At 35.1% G+C, this 16,466-nt stretch overlaps 1 protein-coding gene across 11 annotated transcripts in view; it reads left to right on the plus strand.

Moving 5' to 3' along the window:
• Positions 1 to 16,466, plus strand: part of Mpdz (multiple PDZ domain crumbs cell polarity complex component) — a 167,735-nt gene that overhangs the window by 129,878 nt on the left and 21,391 nt on the right. For 6 of the 11 annotated variants that reach the window (XM_047523911.1, XM_047523905.1, XM_047523901.1 and 3 more), the window contains 6 exons: positions 2,630 to 2,728; positions 5,713 to 5,875; positions 7,588 to 7,784; positions 8,890 to 8,981; positions 9,199 to 9,289; positions 11,421 to 11,501. In XM_047523911.1, coding sequence (XP_047379867.1) covers positions 2,630 to 2,728; positions 5,713 to 5,875; positions 7,588 to 7,784; positions 8,890 to 8,981; positions 9,199 to 9,289; positions 11,421 to 11,501 — 723 coding nt within the window. The remainder of the gene's footprint in view (positions 1 to 2,629; positions 2,729 to 5,712; positions 5,876 to 7,587; positions 7,785 to 8,889; positions 8,982 to 9,198; positions 9,290 to 11,420; positions 11,502 to 16,466) is intronic. The other 5 variants (XM_047523908.1, XM_047523912.1, XM_047523906.1 and 2 more) reach the window with 2 other exon arrangements.

Genomic DNA, 16,466 nt, shown 5'->3' on the forward strand with positions numbered 1-16,466 from the left:
TTTTAATCATTCAGCTGTTTATTGTTATGTAATAATTACCCATTCAGATAGAAAGTCTTCCAAATGGTAGGGCTGCATCTTACTGCATTCTTTACAAATACTATTCAGTTTGTTTAAATAACTACAAATCTTTTTACATTTGTTTCCATTTGTTGTGTTAAACATAAACACAGCATGATAATGTTGGTAAATGGCTGTTTAAGTTTAAGCTATTTTTTTTGTGTGTGTGTGGGTGGGTTTTCTTCTTTTGTTTTATTTCTAATTTCTAACTTTTATCTCATTTGGGACAGTACTATACAATGTAGAATAGTGATTCTTAATATTACTTTAAAAACTTAAACTACAAACATTTCTTTCAAAGTCTGTTCCATTTTCTAGTGAACTGGAGAGATATTGTCTCATACACCTTGAAGATATTCCTGTTTTATTATCTGAGGTATATATGATGCCTAATTTTATGGCAGTTATTCCAGGAAAAATTTTCCTTAGAATGACGTGTTCAGTCAAGTTATACACGTTTTGCTTCAGGAAATTAGAGCTACTTTTGCATTTAAAATGAGATATACTTTGTTTCCATTGATTTATTTCCCTATGAAAATAATCATGTCTCCAGTAATCCAAAGGAAAAAAAAAATCACAAATGCACATACTTGAGTTTCTTAGTGGTAAATGTTTATTTGTGGATGGAGGATGAGGCTTTCTGGGAAATCTTATACATAGGCTGAAAAGCCAGTCGGCTAAACAGCCAATCCATCTCTTTGGGCTTGAGGCTATTCAAGAATCAGAACTTCTCAGACTGTCTCTGATAATGTCACAAGTGAGATTCTTCAGAGTTCACTCAGGTCCATTGTCTGATAGAGGTTGGGCTTTGTTAATTCCAGCTAGAGAATGTTTTTGTTTTCCATTTGCTTTTTCTCCATTTATAATGTTTCTGCTTTTATCAGCCTTTGAGACTATCAGTAGAAGGGTTTTTTTTTAGCAAAAAATAATTTTTCTGTATATCTTTCCCTAATAATATTGTGTCCTACATTTAATCTGCTATGCTCCTGCTGTACATTTATACTCTGCTATCAGGGCCAAATTCTAATCCTATGAGATCTGAAAATTTAAAAACAAAAAACTAGTATTCTCTTTAAATATTCCGTTTCATGCTATAATGGTTTTGTTTTGTTCTATCTAATTAAAACATTATATACATGACGTCTGAAAATGAGAAATCATCTTTATCCTCCATAGCATTAAATCGTTTTATCTAGACTTTGTCTTTCATTTCTGCCCAGTCATTTCTTCCACCTTAATAAGTGGTCATGTTCCTTGGCATTTATGGTCTCTTCTTTTGTAAAGCAGGAGTTGACATTTTAAACTGAAGAGTAGGGAGAAAGTTGAGATGAACATAAATGTCATTGTGCCCATATCTTTTTCCTGCCTTGCCTCTGTAGGAAAAACATTGCAAGAAGAGCAGATTGAAAGGGTAATGTGGCATAAGCTTTGGTACAGGCACACTGAGGATAGCGTCTTACCAGAGTGTTCTTCCATACAGGGTGGTGTCACATGACAACCTCTCCACACTCCATGCCTGCCAGTGGGGCTTTTTTTTTTATAGAGAAAAGTAACACAAACATTTAATTGGAGCCAAAATGAATTTTAAATGTCTGCAGTTTCCCCTGAAAGATACAGTCAATAAAAGAAAAAGATAGTGGGTGTGAAAAGAAGGAGAATAATTTATTGTGCCGAGGAAATTACTTTTCTTTTCTTTTTTTTTTTTAGTCCTAACTATGAAAATGCTAAATCCTATCTGGCAGTCATCCTACCTTTAATATGTATATTCAACTCTTAAAAGACTCCTGGCTCCAGGCGAATTACAGGCAAGCCACAAAACCTGTGAGAAACACTCAAGGCAGGACTTCAAATATTATCCAAAGCTCATAAATTCCCCCATAGTGTGGGAAGTTTTATAGGAACTTTAAAAAAATATATATGAAACTCCATATTCCCACCTCCACAACAGTAGGCAGAAATAGAGAACTCTATTGTAGAAGGGTAGGGGTTCATTTCTTCATGTTTTTAAATTAAAGAGTATGATTGCTTTGGAGCAGCCTTAATATCTAGTCTGGGCATGACAAGTTTCCTTAACGGGAACAGAGTAAGGAATAATAAAGGTTATTGATGAACTAGCAGACAAGTGTTTAATTTGCATTCTGGAACAGATAGACTATTAAAAATTACATGATTAGCTTTTAATTGTAAATGAAAAAAAACCTTGGGTGCTTTTAAATTTGAAACATGTTTACTGATAGGCATAAAGCATAAAACATAAAGTGAGCTAATTTTGTGTCTTATGTGAGATGGTACATTCAATGGAAATAAAAGAAATTGGGGTCCCTTTGACAGCCTCATTTCCTGTGAGGTTTGTTGACTGATTTAAACTTGGGTTTAAATGATTCAGGTCATTAGAAGAAAAGCTTTAGTAATAGATTGTCAAAGAAGATGATGCTGTTAATTATATACCAGATACACAGAATCCAGTTTCACTTAGACAACTCTTTAAGTCAGTAAGTACTTTGTTCTTAAAGTTGAGTTGTTTTAAATATGTTTCTTTGCGTTCAGCGCCTCTTATGTTTCCTTTTAGAAATCCCCTTTGCCTTCCTTGCCGCACAACCTTTACCTTAAGTACAACTTCAGCAGCACTAACCCATTTGCTGATTCTCTCCAGTTCAACGCTGACAAGGTTGGATAATGCCCATTGTCTTGCCATTGCCATTTGAAAATGTTTTGTTCTTTACTGTTGTGCCTTGTCCCACCTTACCGTTTATTGCATTTGTTGTGAAAAACAAACAACTGTGTGTTTGGAGTGGGCATGCAAATTTTTTCTTAAGCACATTGTCCTGCCACAAAATAATTGTTTTTATGGCGGAAGTTAAATGGCTCTTCTGAAAGGAAGGGAGGAGGGTCATGAGTCCAGTGCTTTTCCTGCAGTTAGGTAAATTTAAATTTTCTGATACTTTAATTTTTATTAGTTACCAAAAGGTAACAACTACTTTCACACGTAATTTCTTTAAAGCCTTGTATTTGTTTAAAATTTTTTCAGGCTTCAACAAGATGGTCATGAAAGCTCTTCCTTAAATTAATCACTGGAAATAATCATGTACATGAATGTGCAAGAATCTGCTGAATATTCGTAAAGCACATCCTTAAAACGCCTCCATCAGGAAACGTAGCTCTTTCTATGCTCCTAAATCTGTCCTTGGATATTCTCATATTTTGATGAAATTATAAAACCAAAATTGAAACAAAAATTTACAAGACTTTATATACCATAATTTGATCATGGAAATGAAGAAAGCTGTCAACAATTTTTTTTAGGAAACATTTTATAAATATTCATCAGATCTTCATGTTTTTGTGATATGGATAAGCAAAGATGCCGAATCTGAAGGAATATGTTTTCTGTTACTGTAGGAATTACAGAATTCAAGTAGAGTTATCTTCCATTGTTCCCCAACTAACCCTTTTGCTCCCACACCATTTAAGGTTTGTCTCAAAGTGAAATTTTGTGTAAGTGGGTGTTTTGCAGTGTGCTGTAGGTGTGTGTTTTACCTAGTGTGTACATATGTGGCATGGAGTGATTACAACTGCACTTTGCCTTATTGCTAAAGGAGGATAAATGATCTTTGTTAAAGACCAATATTTTCCTACATAAATTTTAAGAAGTATCACTAACAAGCTGATTATATGATCTTGGTAAAACAAGGGTGTCAGGGGTGGTAAAATAGAAGATTTGTAATTGTCCTTCAAGTAAATACAGGCTAATATTAGTTTTGTGATTCTTCAGTGAAGTTGGGGTACCAGTTTAGTTTACTTACAGTAGGAGTATGTTGTAGCTAAGATCCTGAATGGTTCTGCAGATAAACAAGTTTTGTTTCTTTGTTCTTAAGGAAAATTATTTAGTCAAAAATTATGTAGCAAGATCTATAAAATGTACATCACAGATTTGTTAAAATTATGAGATGTTTAAATAGATTGTTTCACTTTTTAAAAATATAATGGACTTAATGTATGCTTGCTGAATAACAACTTTCTGTTGTTACAGAGAAGTAAATGTTGTTTTAAACTAGAAAAAATTCTGAAGTACATGTCTCTCTCTTTAGTAATAATTCGAAATGTTGAGCAGATCAAATGATTTTTTGTTTGCTCATTTTCACTTGTACATTATTAATTTGAGAGATTTATGGCATAGCACTTGGGAAGATAGCAGGAATTTCATTTGCACTAGCAACTTTTATCTGTTTGGCCAATGATGTGTAGACTGATCATTTTATACGGCAGGTATGTAACCAAAAAAAAAAAAATCAGTTGCCCTGAAGTCTCTACGTATCAGCCCTTTTCTTTGGTAGAAAATTGAATACTTTCTGAATCATTGAGAAGAAAGATCTTATTCAGTGTCATGTAGCATTAGATATATTGTGGTATTCTGATTCTGGACCCCAATTAATAATTCCTAAGTTTCTATATATTTAGTGTGTTTTTAGTAGAAGTAGGTTTTCTTAAAAAAAAAAAAATCATGTTTTCCTAAATATATACCTATGAAATTAAAAAATATGTGAGAATTTTTTTATGCAGAAAAAAAGGAAAGAAGGGTAGAAAAAATACAGGTTGAAGGCATCAGGGACAGCATCTTACAAGGCACTAGCAGTTTGGTCAGATATCTCTGACTCTTAAGTCAGGCACTGTCGTACCATGGAAATTAGATGAGACAGCATGGTATAATACGAAGTACACTGAATCAAGAATTAAGCAAAAAGAAATCTAGTTCCACTATGTAATTTTGAGCAAAACCTTTCTCTTCTCATGGCCTCAGTTTCAAAAGGATTATTCATCTTAAAAATGAATAAAGTGAATGCAGTGGCTTGAAGATGATTCAAACTCTAACATTCTGTTTCGTAATCTCTAATGTAAGAACTGGATTTTACCAAACCCCTTTTCTTTTGATAGGACCAATGGTCCTAAGTGACAGTAAGTATGCCACATTTGGGCTTTTTAATAAAGAATTCTGTTTTCTTTTTTGCCTGAGCTACTTTGGCAAGAGAAATACAGTGCTGTCCCTTAAAACCACACCCCTCAGACTGAGTCCTTGTCCTCTGTACTAACAGACTGGTGCCCTGGTAGATGAGCCTGCATGTGGAATGCTCTTTTTCATGGATTTGTTGAGAGCCTTTTGAAGAGAGGATTCAGGTAGCGATAAAAATTTGTTATGCATAGACTTGCTAACAAGATTTGAAGGACAACATCTTTGTTAATTTTTTAAATTTTTACTTTTTATTTTTTGTTTCTTGACAGACTTTTCTAGGCCTCCCCCACAATCTTGCCTGGATATTTATGATATCTGTTGAATGAGAATATGTTAAATATGTTTTCCAACAGGGGAAGTTTATATAATATTCTATCTTAGGTCATTTAAATCTTCAAATTGAATTCATTGGCTTATAATAGCAAATAGTAGTTTAATGCAGTATGCTCTGAAACTATTTTGTTTTGTATATTTAAACTTTACCTGAATCCTATCTAACATTTCATATATGTATATTTGAATTTTCTATTGTTTAGTGGAGATTTGAAGGCCATTTTTGTTTTGACATTATACTCTTATTTCTTTTCCTTAAGGTTTTCTTCCTTAGACTGTCCATACAGACTGCATTTTTCTTGTTCCCACAGGCACCCAGTCAGTCAGAGCCAGAGCCAGAGAAGGCTCCATTGTGTGAAGCTCCTCCACCCTCTCCTTCAGCATTTGCAGAAATGGGCAGTGATTATGCACAGTCATCTGCAAGCAACATCTCAGAAGATGTGGACAAAGAGGATGAGTTTGGTTATAGCTGGAGTAAGTTGTCATTTGTGATGCATTTAATTATGAGGAATTAAAAACTTTGTGTTTCTGAAGGCTTACGGCCTTGTATGAATAAGTATGTTTCAACTTTATGATACACACTGCAGTTCTTGAATACAACATATATTCCTGAGGCATGAAGTCATGTTCTTCCCTTCCTTTAAATGTTCATCCCTGATAAGGCCCCTTTGGCTTCTCATATGAGAATTAATGAGGACAGGACGTGCTGGATCAGCCCATCGAATTGTCTTGAACTAGCATCATACCTGTCTAGGCCTCAGAGTCCTCATTGTAAAATCTGGCAGCTGTTGATATCATATTAACTTCAGATATTTTCTGTACTATGTTGGCAACATATTATAATTGTTGAGACCAAAACTTTGGACATTTGAGGCCAGGTGCCATGGGAAACACCTGTAATCCAGTGGCTCTGTAATCCCAGTGGCTCAGGAGGCTGAGGTAGAAGGATCTCGAAAAAGCCAGCCCCAGCAATGACAAGGTGTTAAGCAACTCAGTGAGACCTGTCTCTAAATAAAATACAAAATAGGGCAGAGGATATGGCTTAGTGGTTGAGTGCCCCTGAGTTCAATCTCTGGTACCAAATAAAAAAAACAAAACAAACAAAAAAAAACTTTGGACATTTGGTAAGTATTTTTCCAAAGTCAGTATTAGGAACCAGGGGGTATGTCTGTTTTTTAACAAAATAAATTTCGCAGCGAAAGATGAAATGTGTATCCAAAAGTTATGAATATGTCATTGTGTTAAAAAGTTTCATTAAAAAAAAAATCTAATAATTCCTGTTAAGAAAGCTATAGTACCAGTACCAAAATTTACTGAGAGGAAAATATGAACCAGAATGTTTCAGTTTTCCATTTTCACACCACTCTAAAACTTAATGACTTAAACAAAAATGTATTATTAATCTATGGTGTGGAGGTTGACTGGGCTCTGCTGGGTTGGACTTCCAAGAGGACTCACTTGCACATCTGGCTGTTAGTACTGGCTACTGACTGGTCAATCATCTGGACCCGTGGATTGCAGCACCTAAGTGTGGTCCTGCCCTCTCAGATTAAAGGGGGCAGATAATAAAGTCCACCTCTTAAAGATGTAGAGTGGGAGATATAAATGGTCTCACCTAATTAGGACCTATGTCTCAGGGCTGGTCAATTTGTGTTTGTCCTGACCTGATAGCTCTGTGTATTAAGAAAAACCATTTCCTTCACTCTGGTTGTATGCACTGAATAACTGTATGCATCAAACAACTGCCTGCACTGAGCAGCTGCCCAACATGATGTAATATACTGTGTAGATTTTCCTATGGAAGAGAAGCTCCCACTGATAAGTCAGCACAATTGTTCTCGATATCTTAGTTCTTTTCAGCTCTCCCAATAATAAAGTAAATTTTTAGTTTAATTGTGGTTTTTGAGAGTTTGTAAATGTGAATCATTTCTCTTGGGCCTGAGGTGAACTGATTAATCAAACGTTATGCTCTTTGTACTCTCCATGCAAATAAATTCTTCAGAGTTTGGATACTCCAGGAAACCAGTTCTGATGCCCAAGCAGTCCATCTATTTAGCTTTTAACTGCCAACGATTACATTTTGATTCAAATAATTCCTTCTTGAGATGAAAGTAAATAACCTTCCATAGTAAAGCATTACTATGAATTATGTAATTAACTTTAAATACATATGTTGTTGTATGCAGAAAATATCAGAGAGCGTTATGGAACCCTAATAGGCGAACTCCATATGATTGAACTGGAGAAAGGTCGTAGCGGTTTGGGTCTAAGTCTTGCTGGAAACAAAGACCGAACCAGAATGAGTGTCTTTATAGTGGGAATTGATCCAAATGGAGCAGCAGGAAGAGATGGTCGACTACAGATTGCAGATGAACTTCTAGAGGTAAGTTCTAGTAGACAACTTTGAATTTACTCTTGCTGTATCAAAGCAATGTAATCTTCTGTTTTCATAAAATCACCCAGACCTAATATGGTGACTGAGAAAACTATCAGTGGCCTAATAAAATAGATGCAGTGCAGCAAACCTGGCTGTAAGCCAAATCTTTACTCAGTAGAGTCTGTGTTCCCATTAACTTCTATTAAAAGGTCATGACTGTGTAGCACCAGAAACAATCTTTGCCCCAAGACAGTAATAAAAATCACACTTCAAAAATATTTTTTTTTTTGTGTGTGTGTGTGTGTGTGCTGCCTTTTTATTAGGAGATTTTGAAAAGCCAAATAACCAGTCATTCCCCAGTAATGACACTGACCCACTGGACCTTCTGGAAGTTGAATCCCTAACGGGAGAAGTGATGGGGTGAGATGAAGCAGGGGCCAAGGTTAAGGCTAAAGAATGAAAGCAGTAACTCAGCCTGTCAAACAAATTTGTGGACCGTACTTGATAGCATTTAGAATTTTATTTGCTTATGTTGTTTGCCTTTGCTGCCGAAGACAGGACCCAGGTGTCTTCATACAGCCTTTCTACACTTCCCTGTGCCTAGTGTGTTTCCCTGTTGGCTTAGGAAGCTCATGCAGCACTAGATAAACAACCAGATGATGAGAAGCTTAGGTACCATCTGCAGCCAATATCCTGAGTCTCTCTAGCTTTGCTTTTCCCAGGGGCCTATTCCCAGGTCTTGATTCCAGGGACCAACTGGAACATGTGACAGTGGGTAGCCTTCCCAGAATGGTCTTTGCAGGTCACAGGGCCCTTGCTTTGTAAAGCATGTTGGAATCCCAGTGCCTGCCAGGAGTTGGCTGTCTACTCTCCTTCAGTTGTTCTGAATGGTGGGTCTACCAGCAATCCATGGATATCAAATTTCATGCATATTACTTTAATGTTGACTTTAACCATGAGCTTTTCTTTATTCACCATCCAAAGTCATGTGTATATTCTGTGGAGGAAAACAACATGTAAAAAGAAACGTGCTTTTTATTAGCTAGATAAGATGATAAAAACGTATGAAATTAAAATTTGAGACTTAACTAATGATACTTATTTTTCATAGATCAATGGTCAAATTTTATATGGAAGAAGTCATCAAAATGCCTCATCAATAATTAAATGTGCCCCTTCTAAAGTAAAAATAATTTTTATCAGGTAAGCATTGTGTTTTTGCTAGTTTACTTAACATTTTTTTTTGTTAGAATTTCAATTCTGAGTTCTTCTGAATGAAAGTAAAACATTTATATAATATTTGAGTGTTATAGTTCCAAGTCTTTTGGGTTAGAGAATTTTTCCTAATAATCTGACTTCAAGTAAGAAAATGGAAATAATATCGTTATGAGATAGTAGTCTGATGCTTTTTTTCTTTCAGAAATAAAGATGCAGTGAGTCAGATGGCTGTATGTCCTGGAAATACAGTAGAATCTTTGCCTTCTACTTCAGAGAATCTTCAAAATAAGGAGGTATTTGAAACTTGTGTTTGTTTCTCTGGAAAGATTTGATTGATATACCCTCTTATTAATTCAGCTTATAATTAATAGAAACTGTTTTGCAGTATCAAAGATAAATACTTTATAGCTTCATACAATGAGTTTATGTGTAAATTGTATTCTAGTACATATGTTCATGGTTTAGTATGTGTGAATACTCATGTAAATAAGCATACTACTCATGCGAAGGCTATCTGTGGAATCTGCATAGGCAGTAGTGATAGCAAGAGAAGAGGTGTCAGTTCTGCTTCTAGGAAGAGAGTGAGAATAAAACTTTATAGAGGAGTTACTCTTGAAGTGTATGTTGCAAGATTTGGGTGCAAACAAATTGCAGACAGAGGGCATAAAGTAAGGAATGGCATGTAAGCTCTGATTGATGCCAGAAATTGAAAACTGCAGAGCATTACTGAGCAGTGTAAGGCAGAGAATGGGGAGTGGTGAGAAAAGAACACTGATAAAGGACACAGGGCATGATGGTGCTGAGCATCCTGACAGACTACTGTAGCTCAACCTTGTGAGAATGTGTAGAACTCAAAGAAATATTGTACTTTTAAAAACTTCTCTGGCAATAATGTGAGATTATCACAGGTTTCAGGATAGAGAAGTTGTTTGAGAAGATTAAAAAAAAAAAGTTGGATTAATTCTGGAGAAGGATATCAAGGTTCTGAGTTAAGGCAAAAAAAAAAATAGGAATAGTTATATCAGACCCATACTGATAGTACTTCATCCCCAAGTAAATGTTTTCCTTGAGGAAAAAAAGCAACTGAATAGTTATTCAACAAATATTTTTTGAGTAATCTGCCTCATTGGACTGGGTATATGTTGGTGAATGAAAGACAGGATGTGCAAGGCATCCAGATATCTGACTTGGTGATGTGTAGAGACTTGAACTGTAAAAAAATAGAAAATGAATGAAACTTTGCCAAACTAGACCACATTCTATTGGAAGCAGCTGAAGCATGCAGTGCCTGTTGGGAAGTCTGGTTGAAGAGTACCTTGGGACATTGGTCTAGGGTTTACAGATAAATTCCCATAGATAGAAATTTGGTATTTGTGGATGAGGTGAACTGAAGCACTTGCCTATGGAGAACATTAGAGTACAGAAGGCCAAGGGCGTGCTCATGTAATATGAACACAAAGGAGAAAAACTAAACAGGGAGATCAGGGAGAAGGAGGAAGAACCAGAAGGGAATGTTACACTAAGGAGGCAGGTTTCAAGGAGAAGGATACATTCCAAAACCTTAGATGCTGCAGAGGCACCCAGTAAGAACATGGTGAAAGAAAGTGCCTTGGATTTGCTAAGTAGGAGATTATTGGGAAGCAGTGAAGAAAGGGAATAGCAAATGGTGGCTACGATATTAAGGAGAGCGGGCAGTGACTGGAAGGTGACATAGTATTAAAAGAGGTTTTTGGTGGTAGTTTTGTTTTGATTTGGAAAAGTTTGGAATATAGGTGTAAAATGAATAAAAGGAGGTAATAGAAAGTGAAAAGCTAAAAATTGAAGGAACCTTGGGAATTATCAGTGGGGGAAGCTGTAGGAACAGAAACACTTTTCTCTGAATGAACACATAACCAGGGGTCTTATTTGTATGTAGGATAAATGATATGTTTTAGCTGCTTTCAGTGTTGAACTGAGTTATTTAAGGTGGGTAGGTTGTAGAGGAGAAATTTTAATTTTCATATTAATTGTACTAAATATGTCCTTAAGAAAAAGGAGTGTTTCAGTAATTTTCAGGTAAAACATTTAATAATATCTAAATTTACTTGATAACTAAGACAGAAAGAATACTGAGTGGTGCACAGCTAGTACTCTGTGTATCTCTGAGTTCCACTTGGAATGACTGGGCTAATGTTAGATTTCATTATGAAGTCAATTCAGGAAAACTCACAAGCCATGCAGTCATTTTGTATGCCAAAACAGTTGCTGTCCAGTTACATCTCCTAAGTATTAAAAGAGAATGTAATGTTCACAAATTATATAAGATGTTAAAATAGTAATAATGAATTATAATATATGAAATAATTTTGATAAGGGCCCTTATATTTAAACAAACAGAAATACCTAACATGTAGTTGCCTTTTTTGCCATTTCTTTTCCTGTCAGGTGGAACCAAATGTTGCTATTTCTGATACAGTTGTGGACCTCAGTTCATTTAAAAATGTGCACCATCTGGAGCTTCCCAAGGTAAATCTGCTTTGAATGGGAATGAAATGGTGTGATCACCAATTCACTGGTTCTCAAAAGTGTGGTCTCCAGACCAGCAGCATCAGCATCACTTGGGCCCACCCAAACTCCTTGCTGAATGAGAAACACTAGGGGTGGGCCAGAAGTCTTATGTGTTTTAATAATCCCTTATGGTGATTCTAATACACAATAAAGTTTGAGAACCATTATGTTTATTAGTACTTTAGCAGGAGCCCAGCTTTCTTGTCTTTGTTTATTCCAAGGTGTGAAATTCACCATCCCTCTTTGATTCATTTACCAAGGTTCTACTAGGGGGAAAATAAAATGAAGAAATAGAAGTTATATAGTACTTGTCCTTCCTAAAACTTGAAAGCTCAAATAGGAAGAATTTGTGCTGATAGGCATCAGTAAAGTATTTGCTTTCAAATGGTTCAATGGCTAGGTTCAAATGTCTACTTTTCAAAAGAGGTTTGTTGAGCCAAAACTTATGAATGCTTTCAGGAGCTACAGGCTTAGGCTGGAAAGCAAATGGGCAGTGGGTGAACTAGAGTATAAGTAGAAAGAGCAATGAAGCACTTAGGGAAGAGAGGAGTGAAGAAGGAGGCAGACTAGGAAAGCAGGAGGATGTTTACAGGAAACGCTACTTCCAGAAAGCAGTGGAGCGGTACATATACTGCTTTCCTGCCGTGCGTCACTGTGGCATGATGCCCAGAGCCTGGGCTTCGGATTCATTCTCTCTGAGTTGAATCCTTGCTTCATTAGGTATGTACTTAGCACATTTATGATCTTTCTTTGCCTCAGTTTCCTTCCCTTGAAGTTGATGATAATAGTGCCTTTATCTTAGGTCATTGTAAAGATTAAATAAGTTCCTTATAAAATAGCACAATCCATGGCACCTGATCAGATTCTGTTTGAAAAATACTATGACTACATTGATTTGGTTTTGTTTTTTAAATGAGGTAACCCAGAACAAAAATGGCTTACTCTCATCTTATAATAAATATATAAGGAAATTTTTTATTGTGGATTATTTTGTTTTATTTACAGGAAAAAGAACAGATGTCATTAAAGCCTCTGTCCTTTCTCTATACACTGCAATATGAATTCCTCATTCTGTTGCCATTGAAGGGGGATTTTTTCCAGTCTCATACCAATATCAGGGCTTAGTTTTTTTTTAAATCCTGAAATTCTGGAGTCATGAGTTTATAGTATAGTTTATGGTATTTACTTTAATGCAATAACTTACCTATTGCTAATTATGAAACATTTGAATGTATGCTGAATTATTTATAATGAATGATTTTCCAATTTTGCTTTATGCTTATCTCAAAAATTCTAAAATAAGATAATTTTTTACATATATTCTTTCATGGCATTGCTTCTAATTTACTCACCTAAAGCTTAGTATATCCTGTTATATAATGAGTACACAGGAAGTATGGTGGAGTGAACTTATTAGATGAATAAGGAGCAGAACACTATTGGGGGGTTGGGAGCACAGACATAAAGCCAGATCACCTGGGTCAGAGTCCTGGATTCACAGTGAAACTATGACCTAATTCATATTTTTTAGCCTGTACATGGTTTCTCCTTTCCAAAATAGGAATAATAATTGTATTTACCCTATAGAGTTATCTTGGGAATTAAATATATAGTGAAAATTAAATATGTACATATTTACGTATAGTGTCTAAACCCTGACACACATGTATAAATATTGCCTTTTATTATTATTTTTACTATTATCATTATTAAGAAAGAATCAGATGGCCAAGAGATGTCTCATTGCTTCTTAACACTGGTTTTCTCTGATGCTTTTTTCTGCATTAGACCACCTGTGTGAAGTATTCCATACATATTCATATTATTTCAGTCCTCTGCTCAGAACCTTCCAGTAACAGTCATTGTCAAACTGTTAAACTGAAATTCTTTGGCCTGGCATTTAGCAGTGGGATAGAGAGAAATCTAATCTGTCAGAAATCCTCTCACATCTTACTTGATCTCAGATAAATCACTTACTCACATTGGTCCTCACTTTCTTCTTCAGTAAATGGAGCTGCCCATATCATCAAGTTATTGTGAGATTGGATGAGGTAATGAGCAAGAATCCTTCATTGCACAACATAAAACGTGGTCTCTGCCTTTAGCCTCATGTTGATGATGCTTTCATGGGTGTCTATTGATGATGTGCATTTACTTGCCTTTCTGAATTAGTTGTTGTCTATTGAAGAATCCAAGACCTTTGAAAACATTGCATTGTCCACAGAAGTCTTCCATTTATATATCGATTTCAGATACATTCAAGTTTCAGGTAACTGGAATATTTATTGATAGAAGCCAAAGTAAGTAAGGGGAATATTCAAGACTTTTAAAAAATCAGCTACACAGAAGCAGTTAATCATGATTTTAATTATTTAAAGTGTGGACTTTGGAGTTATTTAAACTCTCTGGGCTATATGCAAGCCATTTAACTTCTTTGTGCCTTACTTATCTATAAGATGAAGAAAACAATATGTTTATATTAGGGATACTGTTGTAAGTATTAAGTGAAAAAATTAAAGATGTAAAGCATTTACCACCATGCAAGCTATTATAATTATTTTCATTAATTTTTTTTTGAACCTTAAGGTTCTGAGTACCCCACAGAATGTGTCCTTGAATACTTCCTTTGAGGAGGCATTGCTAAAAATGATGTCAAGTGACAAATCTAAAAAGCCTGAACTTTTTAACTTTATTATGAAATGACATGGAAATAAAACTCAGTTAAGCAAAGATGGGAGACTTAACCAGCTTTCTAACACACATGCTTCATCTGAAATTCTTTGTCATATGTGCTATCCTGTATAGTTTTAATGTTTAATTATTTGAAAACATACTTGAGTGGTAATGTCACATTTGTTCATTGTTACTTACTTCTTTGTGACCCTGTGAGATTGCTGTTATTTCCCTACCCTTAGTGATGCCCTTAACTACAAGTTGTAGAGTTAGAACTTAAAACTCTGTTATTCTACCTCCAAATCTCACTTTTTACCCATTTCAATTTGTAGTTTTGCCCCATATACCCTGAGGATTCCATGTAGGTATCCTCTACATAAGTCAAACTGATTTAAATGAAGTCATAGAGAATATTTTAAGAATTTATTCTTATTTGCTTTTGCTTATATAATTTGGACTGTCCTTCTGCTTTCTTTCGCCTTATCTAAATCCTACCTTTACTGAGACCAGCTTAAGTCTCACCTCTCTTTTTTAAATAAATCTTCAATATTCTGATACATAATTATATATAATGCTCATGATTAATGTCTTTGCGTATTTGTCACTTAATTTTGTATGACCCAAGAGCAGGTCTCTTGTGGAATGCTTCCATGTGGTGTCTTTTATGTACATCTCAAATGTACACATATTGAGAGAAGAAATTTTCATACTTTCTCTGCCAAACGGTGTGCGTTGTTGTGTACATAGCTCACACTGAGTAAGCACAGCCATGGGGGGTGTGGTAGTGAAGAATGAATGAATGCCACTCTTGCATAAGGGAAGAAATGCTGAGATCAGGAGTCGGGAAGAGAAGATATTTGCATTATCTTAAACTGGCAGTTTTAGTAATTGTCATTTCTAGTTCTGTTTTAGAAATTCTCTCAACAAGTTTATTATCTTTTACTTTTTTAAAATGCGAAAATGGAAGTATAAGCAGAAAGTTCTCATATATATAATCTAAATCCTCAGTAACTGAGTGAGATGCTAATTCAATTTATCAGAAAATGTTTTTTATTAAAGACTTATTTTTATAATAATTTACCCCAGAAAAGTACATCAAAAGAGGTAATAACCTTCTATGATTGTCAGAAATTTTTTCATATTCATACATTTTGTGTGTGTGGTGAAAACCTTCAAATACCATTGTTTATCTTCTGTATTTTAGCAAATCTTTCACCTTCCAAATAATCCTCCTAATAATAACAATAGTTTAACTTAATCTCACATTTAATTCTTGTTTTAATTCTTTTCTAGCTGTTTATACGTTTTTTTAATAAACATACTATGGTAGTATTTTTTATTATTTTATTTGTTCTTATTACATAAGACTGTAGAATGTATTTTAACATATTATACATGTATTGAGTATAACTTCTCATTCTTCTGATTGTACCTGATGTAGAATTCCATTGGTCATGTAATCATATATGCACATAGGATAGTATTTTAATAATTAGCTCAGAACTTTTATCTCAGGTCTTTTATTGCTAAGGAATATATGTGCTTATGTATTTGTGTGTATACACACACACACACGTACACATACAGACACCCTGTTCTGGAAAAAATATGTGAAAAGTTAAGCAGGTATTTAAGAAATTGCATACTCATCCCCTATAATCCTCTGTTATGTATTTTTTTTCTGACACCAGTAAATTTGTGGATATCTATATGCTTAATTATTTTTGTAGTTTACTAAGTTGGGTTGGGGCATAATATTCATGCAGATGTGTGACTTACTGTTCCTTTTAGGACTCCTTCTGCTACAAATAAAAACAATAACCACAAAAGCTCTCTCCATCAGTCATTTTTTAAAAAAAATATTTCTTTATATGTTGATGGACCTTTATTTTATTCATTTATTTATACGTGGTGCTCAGAATCAAATCCAATGTCAAACACATGCTAGGCAAGTGCTCTACCACTGAGTCACAACTCCAACCCCTCTCTCCATCAGTCTTAATCAAAGAACAGAATTTATGGACTCAGGTAATTGATCAGCAGTCTTCAGGGGTAGTTGGTCCTGGGCTCAGTATGTCAAGGCCAGTTATTTCTCTCTCTCTCTCTGCACAGCCATGCACAGTACCAGCTTGGTACGGAGGTCAGTCTTCCTTATAATGTTAGTATGACTGCGAACAACAGTTGGGAATGTGTACAAACCTCTTTATATATGGTTGGGCAAATGGGAAGATAATGGCTACTCCAGTATTC

The sequence above is a fragment of the Sciurus carolinensis genome, chromosome 14 (genome assembly GCF_902686445.1).
Source record: "Sciurus carolinensis chromosome 14, mSciCar1.2, whole genome shotgun sequence".
NCBI lineage: Eukaryota > Metazoa > Chordata > Mammalia > Rodentia > Sciuridae > Sciurus > Sciurus carolinensis.